We start from the raw sequence: 21,225 nt of genomic DNA, 5'->3' as shown, positions 1-21,225 counted from the left end.
TTGAGCCACTTTTCCTCCATGACTTTGAGCCAGAAGATGCTTATGACAAGAAGAAGTGGTTAGCTGCACTGCAGTTACCATTCCAGACAAAACTTTACAGTCACAAGTATGGTAACTATATAGGTAACTATACCTTCATCTGGAAGAGTCCAGCTGACCCAGATGGTGATCTTCAAGCTGTTACTGCTATAAAACATGATCTGCCGAAGTTTTCCACTCGTGGTATGAGAAAATCGTTCTTCTTGAAGTACTCCAAATGTGGACCCAAACCTGCTGTTTTGCGTCACATGTATAGGTTTTTGACAGAAGACGATACTGCTGCAGAAAGTCGACATCAAGAAGAAGTTAACAATAGGGTTACAGAGTTTCTTTTGAACTCTGACAGTACTGAACTATTGTACGACTTGAGAAAAAATAATGGCAGACCAAAGGACACTAGACTTGATCCATTTTGGGATTTAATGAGCTCTCATTTAGACAATATTGGTGTTGTAGATGAAAGGAGACATGGGGACAAGCTGTACATGCCAGTCGCTATTAGTGTTGAAAATTTAATTGAGACTGTGGCAAAAGATTTGCCAAAAGATGCATCCATTCCGTCAAAATCTTGGGTTCAGTTTAACTTCTGGCCTTCGAATGCTTACACACGAAGCGCAATGTGCTATACGGGCCGGTTCAATGTCAAGTTTGCAGTGCAGCAGAGAATCATCAGAGCAAAACATCCAGATGCAAATTTTGCTTTCCATCAGTACACCATGATGAAGGAGATGGCTTCAAACCTACGTGATGAATCAGTGTTCATCTGCTTGGATAACAAAAGTGTCGTGCCAATAGGAGAGCCTGGGAAACCAGTGTCCACTGGAGTTAGGGCACACAATAAGTCATTGGTGCCAGTTGCTGCCAAGCTGGCATCATTGGACCATGATTTCCATGTCCATGGAGCTGTTCCATCAGTTCTGTTCAAGGTGCATATTCCAGAAGATTCAAAAGACAGCTATTATAATGGCCAGATTCATGTTGTGGTAAAAGACAAAGTCTTCAGCCCTTCATCAGCAGCAAGGCACACAACAGAAACTGTAAAAATTCTTAGGGAAACAGAAAGTGATGATGGTGTCTCACTGAACAAACCTAGGTTATTTGTATACACTGATGGGGGGCCAGATCATCGTACAACATACTGGAGTGTTCAACTGGCGTATATTGCTATGTTTGTGAGTTTGGACATTGACATGCTAATAGCTGTGCGCACAGCTCCTTGTCAGTGTTACAATAATCCTGCTGAAAGGTGTATGAGCCTTTTGAATTTAGCACTGCAGAATGTTGCTCTTGAAAGAAGCCCTATGACAGATGTTCTGGAATATAGAACAAAATCACTTACATCACTGAAGAAGCTGAGAAATGCAGCAGAGAGGACGGAGGAGTTGAAGCAAAGTCTCATTGAATCATTAAACCCAGTTTTAGCACTTCTTAAGCAGAGGTTTAGCCAGCTAAAGAAAAATCATGAAAATGTTGTTGCCCATGATGCTGCATCAGATGGTGAGATAGAACAGATGATGGAGTGCCTTGAAATCTTCAATGATCATGATGCAGAAGAATCCAGCCCTGTAACAGCCTGTAAAGATCTCGACAAGGCTCCACCACGTCTGAAGGCGTTCTTTAACGCACACTGCAGGAAACGAAATTACACATTTCAGGTGTGTATATATTTTTGCAGCAATAGCTGTTGTTAGTTTAGGTGTTTAAACACATAAAAGTTTAACTGCATATACAGTTCAACTGTTAAATTATTGTACAAAGCACTGAAGTTGACAGTTGGGATTATTAAATCTCAAGTTTATTCACAATGTTAATTTCTCATTAGCGCAAGTGGGACATTTTTTACTCTTACACTCCAGGCCAGCAATTTACTTAAATACAAAATTTACTGTTCCTCGCTGCTATAGCAAAAAACGATTTGCACTTGCCCATTTATCTTTAAATAAACACTGTCCCATATCGCTGTTTATATAGTTTATAGAGATTATAGATGATTATTTTATAACTTTAGCGTGTGCAGTGTTTTTTTAATCACATGATTAGTTTACGAACAAACTGTATTTAACTTACTTTTAACTTAAATAGATATTTCTCGGTGTGATAAAATAAATGTTACATCGCTGAGGGGTTTCAGTAAAATTGTAAATTCCTCAAGGAGACATCTTTACTGAAACCCTCTTGGCCATGTAATATTTTATATACTGTATTAAATATACTATATTTTATAGACCATAATGCTTTTATGCAAAGGACATTCTATGTTGTTTAATGTCTCTTAAAATCAATCATACAGTCACTCTTGATTTAAAATGCATGTCTGACATATTTGTTATTTTGATATAGATAAAAAAATGTGATGATGAACACTGTTGGTATTGTGTGCTGTCCCCAAGGCGTGCTGATACATCAGAGCTTGTGTGGTTACCTGACCCAACAAAAGGCGATGACGATTCTTTCCTACCATTGTCTGAGTGTATTGGAAAGAACACAACTGACGAGGCCAGACCATCTCTCGATGGGAAGGTTTTGGGGACAGAAGCAGACAAGCGCCACAAATCACATATGTCTGCAGGTTTCAATCAAATTCTATTGTCTCCTTTTCTTTATTTCTATTTAGATTTTAATATTAAAGAAACTATATAAAAGCAGCTCAGACTAAGAATAACTTTTGAATATTCAGTCATAATCCTTAAAAACACTATTTTACTAAGCACTTATTAAACTATCTGAGACCGAAGCTTGATAACAGATTATTGAAGGTTTTTGTTCTATGAATAAAAATAATACTCCTCCAATATCATAAGCAGATATTTGTATATACATCGTACTGAAATCAGGATTTTTTACCTGAGCTTTCTACTTCGATCCAAAGGAATCCTTTGCTTAATATTTTGAATTCTAAACATTGAATTGATTTGAAGTTTTCTGTAACTTTCAGCTCAGGCAAGAAGATATATCCTGTGTGCTGACTGCAGAAAGAGACGCGTGGTCTATTCAAGAACTAAACTGACGGTTGACCAGTGCAGACAACTCGAACTTCTGGATGATGCAGTCATCTACACATGTGGGTCAGCCATATTCCCTGAAGAACATGACCTACATGAACAGGTGTTCGTTCGTGAGGGACTGAGTTGTCAAACAGAAATAGAGACAACATACTACTCAGGTATATAAGATTTATGACCAGCATTAATTTTAAAATATTCTTTTATAGTAAATATAAAAACAATTATTAAATAAAGCATACTTTTATATTGTATAGAAACAAATTAGCTCATCTTTATTTGGAAAAAAAAGTATACAGTAGTTTTTTAAAGTCAAATATGTTGACATGGAACAAACATTTTATGTGCCAATAAGCAATCAATCTTTGCATATTGTTCTGTATAGCATCTGCCTGTTATGTAAGGTTGATCTAATTAAACCTGAAAATGAAAAATGATTCATTTATATACATGTATGTTACCCATATCAAGTAAATATATACACATGTATTATTTTTTATATTTTCAGCAGTTACACAGAACTTTCCTCCGATATGTTATCACTGTGGTGATACTAACATTTTGGGGGAAGAAGTTGAGCCTATCACAGCGCTTCGACAGCAGTACAGCATTGTGAGGCCGATATGCAGAGGATGTCTTGAGAGTGGCAAGATGCCCGCTACAAGAAATGCTCAAAAGATGAATCGAAAACGAAAACTTTAAATGCTAGACTTTCATTGACTTCAAGTGATATTAATGTCTTTTTTTACTTTTGAATTGGGCATTTTTCACTTTTGAATTGAGCTGAAAAGAATTAACAGGTCAAAAGAGTTAGTTAAAATGTGATTACTGACCAGTTATCTGCAACTCATCTTGCTACCAGTTGTTTTTAAAAATACATATTATATTCAATATTTTACGTGACTCACCCAGTCCTGTCACACTTTTCTGAATCCTGCGATAACTTTAAAAACTCTCAAGACATCCTCTGCATATTGGCCTCACAATGCTGTACTTATCTGAATCCTGCGATAACTTAAAAAAGTGTCACACTTTTCTGAATCCTGCGATAACTTTAAAAGTTCTTCATACTTTTTCATGGCACTTGAAACATGGTCAGATGACAATATGGAGATTATGCACGTCTTTTAATTTTGTTCCTACGTCTGTGTTTTATTAAAATGCTCTTGTATAGAGTGATTTAGATAGTCATTTGTATTTTGGTCAGATGACAATATGGAGATCATGCACGTCTCTTCATTTTGTTCCTACATCTGTGTTTTATTAAAATGCTCTAGTCATATAATGTATTTTGGTCAGATGACAATATGGAGATTATGCACGTCTCTTCATTTTGTTCCTACGTCAGTGTTTTATTAAAATGCTCTAGTCATTTTAATAATGTATTTTGGTCAGATGACAATATGGAGATTATGCATGTCGCTTCATTTTGTTCCAGGTCTGTGTTTTATTAAAATGCTCTAGTATGTTCCTACGTCTGTGTTTTATTAAAATGCTCTAGTATAGAGTGATTTACATAGTCATATTCATTTTGGTCAGATGACAATATGAAGATTATGCAAGTCTCTTCATTTTGTTCCTACGTCTGTGTTTTATTGAAATGCTCTAGTATAGAGTGATATAGATAGTCATATCATGTATTTTGGTCAGATGACAATATGGAGATAATGCACGTCTCTTCATTTTGTTCCTACGTCTGTGGTTTATTAAAATGCTCTAGTCATATAATGTATTTTGGTCAGATGACAATATGGAGATTATGCAAGTCTCTTCATTTTGTTCCTACGTCTGTGTTTAATTAAAATGCTCTAGTATGTTCCTACATATGTGTTTTATTAAGATGCTCTAGTATAGAGTGATTTAAATAGTCATATCATGTATTTTGGTCAGATGACAATATGAAGAATTAATATGCACGTCTCTTTATTTTGTTCCTACGTCTGTGTTTTATTAAAATGCTCAAGTAAAGAGTGATTTAGATACATGAAGTCATATCATGTACATGTATTCTGGTTAGATGACAATATGGAGATTATGCACGTCTCTTCATTTTGTTCCTACGTCTGTGGTTTATTAAAATGCTCTAGTCATATAATGTATTTTGGTCAGATGACAATATGGAGATTATGCAAGTCTCTTCATTTTGTTCCTACGTCTGTGTTTTATTAAAATGCTCTAGTATAGGGTGATTTAGATAGTCATATCATGTATTAATGGATTGATTACAATTGCTCATTGCATTTGAAGATAAAGATGTATTTCTTTGCATAATTTGATTTGTTGTCTCTATGTTAAGGTTATAAAAGTTATGTTGTCTTTGTTCAGGCCCCGTGTTAACAAAGCATTTTTTTCCAATTGAAAATCGATTTTGCTCGTCATTGAAAATGGATTTCCATTGAAATTGATTGGCAAAAATGAAAATCTGTCAGTTAAAATCGATTTTTATTTGCAAAATTGTTTTGTGAACACGCGGCCTGGTGTTATTAGTTTTATTTTTTTTTTCTATTCATTGAATGGATTTTTTTTTAATTTTTTTTTTCGACCGCCCGATGGACCATTTTCCAAAAAAATTGTGTAAACCAATAAAAAAAAAGTCGTGGCCTAATGACATAAAAAAATATAACAAAACAACACAACATGTCAATAATATAACAAGATGTGTTTGTGAAACACAATGTCCCCCTATATGATGTTTGACCTTGAAGGATGACCTTGACCCTTCACCACTCAAAATGTGCAGCTCCATGAGATACACATGCATGTCAAATATAAAATTGCTAGCTTCAATATTGCAGAAGTGACATTACATGAGCAATTTTGACCCATATATTTGACCTTGAAGGATGCAGGGTTTTCCCTTCCTTTTATTTGAACAGGCCAAATAAAAATTTGAACAGGCCAAGCAAGGCACTCCTGTTAGGGGGGTCCGGGGGCATGCCCCCCCGAAAAATTTTGAAAATCTAGACGCAAAATGGTGCATTTTGGGGGGGTTTGGACAGAAATTTTAGAGATGAAAATTACTTGTTTTTTTGTGTATCACTTATGGAATTTTTCTAATTTTTTTAAAAATTTGTGAGGGGAGTGCCAAATAATTATACTGTGCATAGTGTGCGATGAATTTTTAAACAAGTCAATAACTAAGCTACTGGTTATGCCAAAGCCATTTATTTCTCATCAAGGGGTCGGGTTTGAACACGTGTATTTGGCTAACACAGCATTGCAAACTTTATTCAACTAAAAGTATTGTTTGAATAATTTCTTTCATGCATTTTCATCGAGATTTTCATCAATACAAACCTTTCTGACGTTTTGAAGGCGCTGTCACACTGAAAAAATCTCTCAGGGTTCGTTTCATTTTGAGAAAACCATGTGGTTACGATTTTTGTAGTTATTTGCGTACTCAAAATAATCAGCCAATGAGTAGCGCCGTTTTGTGGTTATTTGCGTACTCAAAATAATCAGCCAATGAGAAGCGCCGTTATAAATTATACTTGTTCGGTAAAACGTACACACGGAAGTATAAAGAACATAAACAAAACGATGTTAAATCGATGTTTTCGCTTGTTTAATTTCGTCTTTTCTTAACTTTAACAATTACATCGATCAAAGTTGCAAAACCTCTCATTATTTTTTTTTGTTACCAGCATTTGAACCGGCCAGAAAATCGATTGAACCGGTCAATTTGGCCGGCGGCCGGTTCTTAGGGAAAACTCTGAGGATGACCTTGACCTTTCACCACTCAAAATGTGCAGCTCCATGAGATACACATACATGCCAAATATCAAGTTGCTATCTTCAATATTGCAAAAGTACTCATCAAATGAGCAATTTTGGACACATATATTTGACCTCTGACCTTGAAGAATGACCTTGACCTTTCACCACTCAAAATGTGCAGCTCCATAAGTTACACATGCATGCCAAATATCAAGTTGCTATCTTGAATATTGAAATATTGCAAAAGTGTACATTAAATGAGCGATTTTGACCCATATATTTGACCTTTGACCTTGAAGGATGACCTTGACCTTTCAGCACTCAAAATGTGCAGCTCCATGAGCATGCCAAATATCAAGTTGCTATCTTGAATATTGAAATATTGCAAAAGTGTACATTAAATGAGCGATTTTGACCCATATATTTGACCTTTGACCTTGAAGGATGACCTTGACCTTGACTTTTCACCACTCAAAATGTGCAGCTCCATGAGATACATAAGCATGCCAAATATCAAGTTGCTATCTTCAATATTGCAAAAGTTATTGCAAATGTTAAAGTTTGCGCAAACCAACCAACAGACCAACAAACAGACCAACCATTAACAGACCAACAGACAGGGCAAAAACAATATGTCCCCCACTACTATAGTGGGGGACATAAAAATCCTTCAATGTTAACCATAATTTGTCTCAATCCTTAACCACAAATTATCAGTTACAAATACTTTGAACATAAAAAACAATGTAATCATTACCGATTCTGAATCAGAAATCCCCGCTGTAAATAATGTTGTTAAGTTTTTGTCTGTACCTCTTTTTTCTAATATCAATAAGCCACCCAGATGATTTTTTGACACTTGAAGAGTTTTACAGCGGGGATTTCTGTACCTGATCGTGCTTGTGAAAACATGCACTATGGATTCATATTCGGAATCCCAATAATTATGTTATATATTTTAGTTTTTCACTACCAAACATGGATAAAAACAATTTGTCATCAGTGAATAGATTGTATTTTGCAATATTCTATCTTAATATCGCAGTATTTTGATAAATAATAAATATTATTGGGATTTCGGTAATTACGGGGATTTCGTTATTTCTACACACCCGGAATTAATTGTGGCCACAAATAAATAAAAACGAGCATTTTGTATCTACAAAAATCTAAGTAATCATACCACATCTAGCGTTGAAATTTTGGTTTTTGCTATAAGGAACACTGATTGTTAAGGTGTTAACTTTATTTTACGAAATACTTAACGAAATTTTCGTTGATTTTGAGCGTTATAGTTACTTAAAAAAAAAAAAAAAAAAATTAAATTCAACTGTAACAAGACATTATTTATTATTTAAAATAACGATTAAGGTTGCTTGTTTTTAATATTTTCTACAACAAATTAAACTAAAAAACAAATAAATGAGATCAAAAACACAATGCCAGTCAATGGTACCAACTTACTGAGTTTGATATGAACAAAATAAATGAAGTATTTCATATGCATTAAACATTACAATTATTGGTCATTTGACATTTAATATATACTTAGAAACACATACAAAATACTTGGGTTGTGTTTATTTGCATTTGGTTTTACGTATATTGCAACATAAATGCAATAAATAAAGGCATTTTGACAGCAGACTGTTGAAACTCGGTACGAATTTCCACACAACCAATCTGAATGAAATTTTATCGTCTGTCTTGTAAAGAATAAAGGGAAATCAACATACAAAATAACATAATTAAAATAAAAAATAACTTACCATTGATTGCTATCATTTTTCTAGGTTTTATAAAGTAATTGATGAAGAAATCACTGTTATCGATCACGCTATCAGCTAAATCAAATTTTCCAATATGGCGCCGCTATTTCGACCTCTGGTCTAGTTGAAAATTCCCAAACACGTGCTTTTTAATGATAAATGTGACGCACTAAATATCGTTTTCGATTTATAATTCTGGTACCAAAAGAAAGATCAGAGCTTATATTTTGTGATTTTCTATGCGAAATAAAAAAAATAACATTATATTTTGAAGAAACATTCATAGACTTTTGGACTACTTTCGTCGCGTAGAATTAACATAGCACAATTTTGCGAATATCATCGGAAATGTTTTTCATTGGTGAACATAAATATATCAACATCATTAATATTCAAATGACCTTGTCAGGTCGCAGATGTGTTGAAAACAACCGGGTGTCAGCGCAGGTACTCGAAAATGCAGTAAACAAAGGAAATGGGACACAGACGTTGTACTTGAATCCAATATAGATTGTTTAGCAGCGAATATAAATATCAACTAAATATTATTAAAATTTATATCATATTATTACACAATGCTAAAAATACCATCCATTGTATGCGCATGCGCGGTATAAATAGTTAAGAGGCATGAAAGGACGAGAAGATAGCATAAAGATAATTTATTTTTCTTTCAATATGCATTTATATTATTTTGATTTTATTTAAGATATTTTATAAAAATAACTTGTAATGGAACCACTATGCAGATGAGCTGATTTTCTTAGATCTTCCACTGATAAGATAAGATCTGCTGGGGTTGCTAAAAACATTCTAACCATATTTCATTAAGATCAGATGAAAACTATGACTTCTATTGTCTACACAAGGTTTTTCTATGATTTGACCTAGTGACCTAGTTTTTGACCCCAGATGACCCAAATACAATTCCAACCCAGGTTTCATCACGATTAACATTCTGGCCAAATTGTATTAAGTTTTGATGAAAACTGTGACCTCTACTGTCTACACAAGGGTTTTTTATAATTTGACCTAGTGACCTATAAGTTTTTGACCCCAGATGATCCAAATACAATCCCAACCCAGATTTCATCAAGATAAACATTCTGACCAAATTTCATAAAGATTGGATGAAAACTGTGACCTCTATTGTCTACACAAGGTTTTTCTATTATTTGATCTAGTGACCTAGTTTTTGACCCCAGATGACCCAAATAAAATCCCAACCCAGATTTCATCAAGATAAACATTCTGACCAAATTTCATACGGATTGGATGAAAACTGTGACCTCTATTGTCTACACAAGGTTTTTCTATTATTTGACCTAGTGACCTAGTTTTTGACCCCAGATGATCGAAATACAATCCCAACCCAGATTTTCATCAAGATTAACATTCTGACCAAATTTCATAAAGATTGGATGAAAACTGTGACCTCTACTGTCTACACAAACCAATTGTTGACGGACGCACACACGCACGCACAACGGACATCACACGGTCACATAAGCTCACCATGTCACTTCGTGACAGGTGAGCTAAAAAACATGTAAAAACATCGGAAAATCATAGAGAAAATTCTAAGGCCCATAATTTCACCAAAAATCTATTGACTGGAATGAATTTCACACTTTGTCAGCAGCTGATGTAGGTTGACTCTCGTACCAAAAATGAGCTCAATATCTGAAAGCCTTGGATAAAAAACCTCCCTAAAACAGTTATTATATTGAAAATTCCTGAAAATAGTGTTATTATATTGAAAATTCATAAGTCCAAGGCCCATAACTTTGACAAATCAAAAGACAAAAACACATTTCACACTTCATCTGTAGATGTTGTAGGTAGACTCACACACCAAAAATCAGCTCAATATCTGAAAGCGTTGCATAAAAAATGTCTGGAAAAAAATTCCTATATAGAAGCACATGTGTCTTAGTCCCATAACTTCGCAAAAGTCAACAGACCAGAACGAAATTCACACTTCATCTGTCGGTCATGTAGGCAGCTCAATATCTGAACGCGCTGCTTAAAAAAAAACGCTGGAAAATATTTATTATATTGAATATTCCAAGGCCCGTAACTTTGCCACAAATCAATCAATGGTATTCAATTTTTTACTTAAAATTGACCTATGTTTTAGGCACAAGTGACATACATTCAAACATGACCTAGTTATTATCAAGATAAATATTCTGACCAAATTCCATGAAGATTGGGGGAAAAATGTGTCCCCTTAGAGTGGTAACAATCTAATAAACAAGAGGGCCAAGATGGCCCTAGTTCGCTCACCTGAGAGGAGTCAGTTCATTTAATCTTTACCAAACGTCAAACTTGACCTAGATATTGTCCAGACAAACATCCTGGTCAAGTTTCATAATTATTGAACCAAAACTGGCGTTTGGAGTGTTTTTGTTTTTGTAAGATTTTTACTGGTGACCTATATTTTGAGATGACCCCCCTTACCAAACATCAAACTTTGTTTACAAAAATAAATATTTTGACCAAGATTCATACAATCTGAAACAAAATTGTGACCTCTAGAGTGTTTAGAATGATTTTGTATCATATAATGAAAATTTGGACAATCTAAGGGCAATAATTATGGCATTAATTATGTGATTTTGCTCATTATCAAATTTGACTGAGATCTTTCAGCAACTTTCATAAAGAATGCTTGAGAAGTGTGAATGCTAGAGAGTTTAAAAGCCAAATGTGGACGAACGGACGGCGGACAAAGACCTATTCTTAAACCTCACCTGAGCAATCAGGTGAGCTAAAAGTGTGTTTCATCAATCTAAGCCATTTTCCAACTTGTCCGAGAAATCAATAAAACCAATGTATTGACTAAGTTTCACGATGATTTGGCAAAAAATGAGACTTAATAGTGTTAAATCACAAGGTTTCTCTCTAGTCACATAAGGAAAGCTGCCCCCCCCCCCCTGGCGGCCATTTTTTTACCGATCGGGACCATTTGCGAACTCATCTGAGTTATATATAAAACCAATCATTTCACCAAGTTTCATGATAATTGGGCAAAAAATGTGACTTCTAGAGTGTTCACAAGCTTTTTTTACTATATAAATATAAGAAAAAAGCCCCCCTCCCCCCCTGGCAGCAATGTTATTAAACTGACCGGAACCATTTTTTAACTCAACTCTCGTATCAAGGAAACAAATGTTCTGACCAAATTTCATGAAAATTTGGCCAAAAATGTGAATTCTAGAGTGTTCACATGTTTTCACTATATACATATAGAGAAAAATTCCCCGCCCACTGGCGGCCATGTTTTTCACCAATCTGGACCATTTTCGAACTCGTCCGAGATATCAATAAAACCAATGTTTTGTCCAACTTTCATGATGATTGGGCAAAAATTGTGACTTCTAGTGTGTTTACAAGGTTTCTCTATAGCCAAATCAGGAAAACTGCCCCGCCCACTGGCGGCCATGTTTTTCAACGGACCAGAACCACTTTTGAACTTAACCAACATATCATTAAGACAAACATTTTGACAAAGTAACATGAATTTTGGTCATGAAATGTGACTTCTACAGTGTTTACAAGATTTTTCTTTTTTTTATACCTAGTGACCTAGTTTTTGACCCAGCAGGACCCAGTTTCCAACTCCATCGAGATATCATTGGGACAAATCTTCTGACCAAGTTTCATGAAGATCGGACAAAAAAATGTGGCCTCTAGAGTGTTTACAAGGTATCTCTATAGCCAAATAAGGAAAACTGCCCCGCCCACTGGCAGCCATGTTTTTCAACAGACCAGAACCACTTTTGAACTCAACCAACATATCATTAAGAGAAACATTTTGACAAAGGTTCATGAAGATTGGGCATGAAATGTGAATTCTACAGTGTTTACAAGGTTTTTCTTTTTTTTGACCTAGTGACCTAGTTTTTGACCCGGCATGACCCAGTTTCAAACTTAACCGAGATATCATTGGGACAAAGCTTCTGACCAAGTTTTATGAAGATCGGAAAAGAAATGTGCCCTCTAGAGTATTTACGAACAAATGTTAACTGACGGACAACGGACAAAGACCGGTCACAAAAGCTCACTTGAGCAATCAGGTGAGCTAAAAAAAACACATCGAACCTCAAATAACAACAAGCAAATTCGTTGAATTGATATCCCCCACCAATATGCTTCTGGACACAAAAGTGTTATATTTGACACTAAAAAAGCATTTTTTTAAGATACAAAGGGCCATAACTCAGTTATTAACAAATGGTGTACGATGCCATGTGGTGTGCATCATCCTCTTATCCATATATATACTCATACCAAGTTTCAATGAAATCCGCCAAAGCACTTCCAAGATATGGCTCCGGACACAAAAGTGCCGGACGGACGAACGGAAAGACGGACGGGAGGATGGACGGAAGGATGGACAACGCCAAAACAATGTCCCTCCACCGTTGGCGGGGGATAATAATTAACACATAAATGATACACACAACTACACTGTATTATTATGAAACATTAATAGTCAAAGGGGAGTACCTACTGTAAACTTAAATGCAATATTTAGAAGAGTTGTCTCGCATGTTACATGACCTTAATTCATGATTGTTTACAAGCCTTTTTACTATATAAATACAAGGGCTGTTTGTAAAACATGCATGCCCCCCATATGGGCTGTCCATCGTAGTGGCAGCCATTGTGTGAATACGTTTTTTGTCACTGTGACCTTGACCTTTGACCTAGTGACCTGAAAATCAATAGGGGTCATCTGTGAGTCACGATCAATGTTCCTATGAAGTGTCATGATCCTAGGCAAAAGCGTTCTTGAGTTATCATCCGAAAATCATTTTACTATTTCGGGTCACCATGACCTTGACCTTTGACCTTGTGACCTCAAAATCAATAGGGGTCATGTGCGAGTCATGATCAATCTACCTGTGAAGTTTCATGATCCTAGGCATATGCGTTCTTGAGTTATCCGAAAACAATTTTACTATTTCGGGTCACCGTGACCTTGACCTTTGACCTAGTGACCTCAAAATCAATAGGGGTCATCTGCGTATCATGATCAATCTACCCATGAAGTTTCATGATCCTAGGCGTATGCATCCTTGAGTTATCATCCGGAAACCATTTTACTATTTCGGGTCACTGTGACCTTGACCTTTGACCTAGTGACCTCAAAATCAATAGGGGTCATCTGCGAGTCATGATCAATCTACCCATGAAGTTTCATGATCCTAGGCGTATGCGTTCTTGAGTTATCATTCAAAAACCATTTTACTATTTCGGGTCACCGTGACCTTGACCTTTGACCTAGTGACCTCAAAATCAATAGGGGTCATCTGCGAGTCATGATCAATGTACCTATGAAGTTTCATGATCCTAGGCCCAAGGGTTCTTGAGTTATCGTCTGACAACCACCTGGTGGACGGACCGACCGACAGACCGACAGACATGAGCAAAGCAATATACCCCTCTTCTTCGAAGGGGGGCATAATAAGGAAAACTGCCCCGTCCCCCTGGCAACCATGGTTTTCAACGGACCGGAACCATTTTTAAACTTAACTCGCGTATCTAGGAAACAAAAGTTCTGACAAAATTTTATAAAGATTGGACCAAAAATGTGACTTCTAGAGTGTTCACATGTTTTCACTATATACAGTCCACACTCGTTATCTCGAAGTCGGCGGGCACAAGAAAAAATATTGAGATAACAAGAGTTCGAGATATCCGATTGGGCATTTTCAAAGAAAAATGAGACGAAAATGTACCTTGTTTTTAACATCTAAATACCTGCTCAGAGGTCTAACTAAAGCCGTCACCGTGTGGAATAATACTCTCTACCTGATATATACGCATTTTTACGAGGCACGATTAATTTTGCTATTTAAATGCTTAAAATGACGTTTTAAGTATAACAGAATTGCATGAACACATGCGGTTATAATATTTCTAAACTGTCGAGTAAACATCCGGTAATGTTGCTATTTAAAGTTATGATGCAATTGACGTCCAATCAAGACGAGAGTTTTCCATCTGAACATGCCTAAATCATGTTTCCAAATACTAAACTATACATGTACATTTTGTAGTATGAAATGCAAAGTTCAATCAATTATTAGTAAAAATATAACTCAATGCATTTTGGAATGTTGTTTGTAAAAACAAGTAGTATTTCAGCCTTTTGGCAGGCTGTGTATTAATTGCAGTCAATTGATGTTAAACGTTAAAGTGACAGGCTTTACTCAAGTGTTAATGGCTAACGACATTACACACGTGTGACTATTAATGCAATTAACGGATCAATTTCCTACGGTACAGTATCGAGAGCAGCCGGGCGTAGCGGGACTGTGAAATATCAAAGAAAAAATTTCTCACCTTTTGCTGACACTGGATCAGTTATTCACACTTCGAGATAAACCACATTAAATATATGAAAAATCGGGACTCTGGACAAAATTTTATATCGAGATATCGAATTATTCGACATAACGAAAATCAACATATGCGATGTTTATTTATATAGATAACGAAGGAAAAAAGTTGGGACATTGAGCCTACTTCAACATATCGAGAATATCGAGATATCCGATGTCGAGATAACGAGAGTGGATTGTACATATAGAGAAAAATGCCCCCCCCACTTGCGGCCATGTTTTTTCACCGATCTGGACCATTTTCTAACTCGTCCGAGATATCAATAAAAACAATGTTTTGACCAACTTTCATGATGATTGGGAAAAAATTGTGACTTCTAGAGTGTTTACAAGGTTTCTCTATAGCCAAATAAGGAAAACTGCCCCGCCCACTGGCGGCCATGTTTTTCAACGGACCAGAACCACTTTTGAACTCAACCAACATATCATTAAGACAAACATTTTGACAAAAATACATGAAGATTGGGCATAAAATGTGACTTCTAGAGTGTTTACAAGTTTTGTCTTTTTTTTTACCTAGTGACCTAGTTTTTGACCCGACACGACCCAGTTTCGATATTGACTGAGATTTCATTGGGACAAAGCTTCTGACCAAGTTTCATGAAGATCGGACCATAAATGTGGCTTCTAGAATGTTTACAAACCAAATGTGGACAACGGACGGACAGACGACAGACAAAGACCGGTCACAAAAGCTCACCTGAGCAATCAGGTGATCTAAAAATGAAAACACATTATGGACAACACATGACAGATTATGCTAGACATGGACAGACCACAATAGCTTACCATATGTACTTCTTGCTTGGATGAAACAGGACCCAATGTAATGACACTTTTTTAACCAAATAAATACCACTGCAAAAACAGTGTTTTTTTCACAATTTTGGGAATTGGGCCAGGTCCCTTAGGAATAAGAAAAAAGAGTTTTGACTAAAATTGGGAAATGTTGTTGTTTTGCTAAAAAATGCTTCAAATTTGAGAATACAAGTGTTTAGAATTATATTTAATAACGTTGAATTTATATGGATAGGAATGAACAAAATTATTAGATCTAAAAAAAAATATAATTTTTTTGAAAACCTTCCATTGGGAATTTTTACCTCCCATTTGGGAAAAATATGTACTTTTAAAAAATGGGAATGGGGCCGATTTCCGGACCCAATATTGAATGGAAACAAGAGATGTGTTTGTCAGAAACACAATGCCCCCTAGTGCACCCCTTTGACGCCATAAATTTGACCTTTGACCTTGAAGGATGACCTTGACCTTTTACCACTCAAAATGTGCAGCTCTATGAGATACACATGCATGCCAAATATCAAGTTGCTATCTTCAACATTTAAAAAGTTATGACCAAACTTTAACGAAGGCTAAATTATAAGGAAAAACCGCATAACGGGTGCCAACGCTCGGGTGCCAACGCTCGGCTGCGGGTGCAGTTTTGAATAAATGAAAGCTTGTCAGAATTTTTTTTTTTTTTTTTTAAGAGGTCACAGTGACCTTGACCTTTAACCTAGTGACCCCAAAATGGGTGTGGCGTGTAGAACTCAACAAGGTGCATCTACATATGAAGTTTCAAAGTTGTAGGTGGAAGCACTTTGATTTTAGAGCCAATGTCAAGGTTTTAGCACGACGCGGACGGCGGACAACGAGCTGGCTATGACAATACCTTGGGTTTTCTACCAGAACAGCCGAGCTAAAAATACAAAGATATTTGACCTTTGACGTTCTTGAAGGATGACCTTGACTTTTCACCACTCAAAATGTGCAGCTCCGTGAGATACACATGCATGCTAAATATGAAGTTGCTATCTTCAATAATGCAAAAGTTATCAAACTTTAACAAAGGTTAATGTTTTGGGACACACACAATGAATGAATGAATAAATGAATGAATGACAAACAGGCCAAAAACAATATACCCCCGATCTTTCGATCCGGTGGCATAAAAAAAAACCACTGATTAAAGAATAATGATCTGTACATTCAAATAAAAGTACTGTATATCACTTACATCTTTTTCGCTGCATTTAAAGCTGTTTGTGCATTGGCTGTGCCCTGGAAATAGATTGATACACATGTCCATACATTTTTAAACACTGCAAGTTTATGTGGGTGTGCTTGTTCTCACGTCTATTGACTATTCTGCTTGAATAAGCCTTTACCAGTAGTCACAAAGCTTGTCAGGGGAAACCTAATATAATATTCCTTTAGTCTAGTAGTGTTCTCCATACAAATTTGAGAAGCTAGTTATATTTTCAAAGTAGCCAGCGACAAATAACTTCTATGGGCGTTTTTTGCTCTGTTTTGAATGGATATATTTATTTTGAGGAAAATTGCTGACGCAAAGATTGTTAGTAACTGGTGAAATTGCTGGCTGCTGGTGCTACCAGAGAAAACTGAGTCTAGTAATTTTGGTTTTTATAAGGCATAAATATTGCTGCGATGATTCATATTTTATCTTTCTGTAAGTAGAAAACCTTTTATTTCTTATGACAAATTTGATGAGAAATTTTTCCGCACAGGGCCCTCAATCTATCAAATCTACCGCCTAAATCCCCACCTCATAAGTATTTTTTTTCCCAAAAGACTGATTTTTTCCCCCTCAGAAAAGGAAAAAATTAAAAAAAAAACATGCTGATTTATAGTTGAAAATTGAATCCAATATATCACGGTCCGTTATATTGCAAATCTGCTATGGCTATGGCTCCCAAAAATCTGACGAGCATAATCCCCAAATAACATTTTTTAATCTGAGAATTTGCTGAGACAAAATCAGTTTCAAACTAGTATTTTACCCCTTTTTCACCCACTTAAATTTTCTGTTTAATCAAACATTCATAGTCCAGTTTTGACCAGATTGTTTGCTTTCATTGTACATCACTTTCACACCTATGTTATGCATAAACAATAACCCCACTTGCCAAACATCAGAGGTCATTTCAGGTGTTACCATTCTCTCTTGAATTTGCTTTGCACTGCCGAAACACACCAGTCACATGAAAGGTGTATACAATTATAACTGTAAATGTCACAAGTCAATACTGACCTCAACAATCTTTGCGCGTTAGATACGGTGTAAACTTCTTGCTTTTAATTTAGATGTAATAACTGTGACGATCCCTCAGTTGTCAAAATGCACTACTACAGTCTAGTTACCATTACCGGATCAGTATGATAATAAAGTTGTTCTTGTGAAAAACAATAACTGTTTTGAGACTTCTTTTACACTAGTTTGATTAAATATTACCTTTGCTTACTGATTCAGCACATAGTCTTATTTTTAAACGCAGGCAAAATGTATTTAGTATACCTTTTTTTTCGCTGCAGAATTAATGAATTAACGGATCAGTTGCAGCCATAACGGATCACGTGATCGAAACCACTCTGGGGGCATCTAACAAGCTATTTGAACTGTCGAAACATGAACTGTGTTGTTTACAATGACCAAGTTACATTGCCAGTTATAAATTATATTCATTTGTTTTGTTATTTAATGTTTTCTATATGTGATCTTGTATCTGCACTTTACGCATGGTGTTCTTGTGTGAATTATCTGTTGAAAATCCTAAATAGATTGAAAAGATATGGGCATCTTATGAACCATGTAAAGTGTTTGAATCATATCTTATCAACGATATTGAACATGGGATATAAACAAAACATTAAGATTGAGATCATTTATTGTAATAATCAACAAGATTTGCATATATTTTAATATAATATATTATCAATACGCATATTATCACGCTTGATCCGTTATTGCCCTAATTCTTCATTTCATTTAAGGTGCTGCAAAATCTAAAATACGAATCAAAACTTAAATGGATGTTTGAAGACAGAAAAACTACTTAATGGACTTTAAATTAATGCGTAAACGTCTTACTTTTCAACAGAGTTCTAGCATGTGGCCGCGAAAAAAGTTCAACCTCTATTTTGAAACTAGACGAAAGTCAACAAAGTCGTATATACATGTCTGCAAAACATACTGAAATGTTTGACAAGGACTAGCTCCCATAACGACTTAATCAATGCGTTTTAAAGAACATGCCTTGAAGATGCTGTTTGCAAAATATCATCTAACAAGATGTGTTTGTGAAACACAATGTCCTCCTATATGACGTTTGACCCTGAAGGATGACCTTGACCCTTCACCACTCAAAATGTGCAGCTCCTTGAGATACACACGCATTTCAAATATAAAATTGCTAGCTTCAATATTGCAGAAGTGACATTACATGAGCAATTTTGACCCATATATTTGACCTTAAAGGATTACCTTGACCTTGACCTTTCACCACTCAAAATGTGCAGCTCCATGAGATACACATGCATGCCAAATATCAAGTTGCTATCTTCAATATTGCAAAAGTATTCATAAAATAAGCGATTTGGGCCACATATATTTGACCTCTGACCTTGAAGGATGACCTTGACCTTTCACCACTCAAAATGTGCAGCTCCATGAGATACACATGCATGCCAAATATCAATTTGCTATTTTCAATATTGCAAAACTTTTCATAAAATAAGCGATTTGAGCCACATATATTTGACCTCTGACCTTGAAGAATGACCTTGACCTTGACCTTTCACCACTCAAAATGTGCAGCTCCATTAGATACACATGCATGCCAAATATCAAGTTGCTATCTTCAATATTGCAAAACTTTTCATAAAATAAGCGATTTGAGCCACATATATTTGACCTCTGACCTTGAAGAATGACCTTGACCTTGACCTTTCACCACTCAAAATGTGCAGCTCCATGAGATACACATGCATGCCAAATATCAAGTTGCTATCTTCAATATTGCAAAAGTATTCAAAAAATGAGCGATTTTGGCATCATTTATTTGACCTCTGACCTTGAAGGATGACCTTGATCTTGACCTTTCACCACTCAAAATGTGCAGCTTCATGAGATACCCATGCATGCCAAATATGATGCTGCTATCTTCAATATAGCAAAAGTTATTGCAAAACGTTAAAGTTTGCGCAAACCAACCAACCAACAGACCAACCAACAGACAGGGCAAAAACAATATGTCCCCCACTACTATAGTGGGGGACATAAAAATGTCGACTATATATCGCGATACGCAGTCGTGAACATCAAAGTGATCCCCTATGGGTAATGATCCGGTAATGGTAACTGGACTGTATTAAAGCCCATGCTTTCCATGAGGATGAATGACGTCATTTTGTACATGGGTTTAATTTGTGCATGCTTTCTTATTAACAATAAAACTTGGCAAATGTTTTCGGATTACAAATTTAACAAGAGATTGCCAAGCAATATGGTCCCCTACGGGTGAAACTCCACCATTGTCAGTATTTTTTATTTTTATTTCTTTTCATGTTTGTTGCCATAGCAACCAGAATTTTTGACGTAGGAACAAAATGAAATGACGTGCATAATCTCCATATTGCCATCTATCCATGTTTCAAGTTTCATGAAAATATATGAAGAACTTTTAAAGTTATCCCAGGATCCAGAAAAGTGTGACGGACTGACAGACAGACTGACAGACAGACGGAGTGCAAACCATAAGTCCCCTCCGGTTCCAACGGTAGGGGACAATTATATGCATTTTAAAATTCTTACATGGAATAATGTTTTGTGTTATTCCAATGGATAACATATGGATATAACACATACTTCAATAAGGTACGTAAATAGCGTGTTTTGAGATTGCCAAACTATGCTTATGCAAACATAAACATGCATGAATAACCTGACCATTTATATCGTGCACCGGATATTACTTCACGGTGGTCATTAGACTCCTTCAACCGGGATATATTGGAGTGGCAGTTTATTAATACAAGTTTAAGACAAACTTGGCATGCAACTGGACACAGCACTAATAAGATTACTGTTATAAAGATTAAGTAAAAGTCCACCTTTCTGTTTTATAGACAGTCACATATATAGAACTATATGTTTATAACAGTCAAACACAGTTGTTGTTTTTTTTAATAAAAATTCCCCTATTTACAAAAAATTCCCCCTCCTAAGGGCTGCGGACTCCTTACCCCAAAGTAATGTGAGGGCGCTGCCGCAAATACAACTTAAATTAGGTTCCCCTAAGGAGGTTGGTCAATATCAGCCCTGACAAACAGAAATGTACATGCTTTATTGATTGAAGAGACTTTAATTAAGAATCTGCAATATTGCAGATGCATGTCAAGTGCATGTTGAGCCCCTTGTCAACAATGCTTGATATAATTGAAATGACTGATAAATGATCAAGTTACAGTCAGGACTAGCGATAT

The 21,225-nt window shown here is 35.8% G+C and overlaps 2 protein-coding genes across 2 annotated transcripts in view; one reads left to right on the top strand and one right to left on the bottom strand.

Annotated features, from left to right (window-relative positions):
* The window catches only part of LOC127846435 (tRNA-dihydrouridine(20) synthase [NAD(P)+]-like), a 101,050-nt gene that overhangs the window by 32,554 nt on the left and 47,271 nt on the right, over window positions 1-21,225 (bottom strand). Inside the window, exon 5 of the mRNA XM_052377680.1 lies at window positions 16,961-17,004. Within this exon, the coding sequence (XP_052233640.1) occupies window positions 16,961-17,004 (44 nt within the window). The remainder of the gene's footprint in view (window positions 1-16,960; window positions 17,005-21,225) is intronic.
* On the top strand, window positions 2,574-4,025 carry LOC127846446 (uncharacterized). The gene is made up of 3 exons (XM_052377697.1): window positions 2,574-2,608; window positions 2,975-3,202; window positions 3,550-4,025. The coding sequence occupies exons 1-3, from the start codon at window positions 2,599-2,601 to the stop codon at window positions 3,741-3,743; spliced, it is 432 nt and encodes a 143-aa protein (XP_052233657.1). The 5' UTR covers window positions 2,574-2,598; the 3' UTR covers window positions 3,744-4,025.

Source organism: Dreissena polymorpha, chromosome 9, assembly GCF_020536995.1.
Source record: "Dreissena polymorpha isolate Duluth1 chromosome 9, UMN_Dpol_1.0, whole genome shotgun sequence".
In the NCBI taxonomy this organism is placed as follows: Eukaryota; Metazoa; Mollusca; class Bivalvia; order Myida; family Dreissenidae; genus Dreissena; species Dreissena polymorpha.
This window is presented reverse-complemented; position numbering and strand designations above follow the sequence as displayed.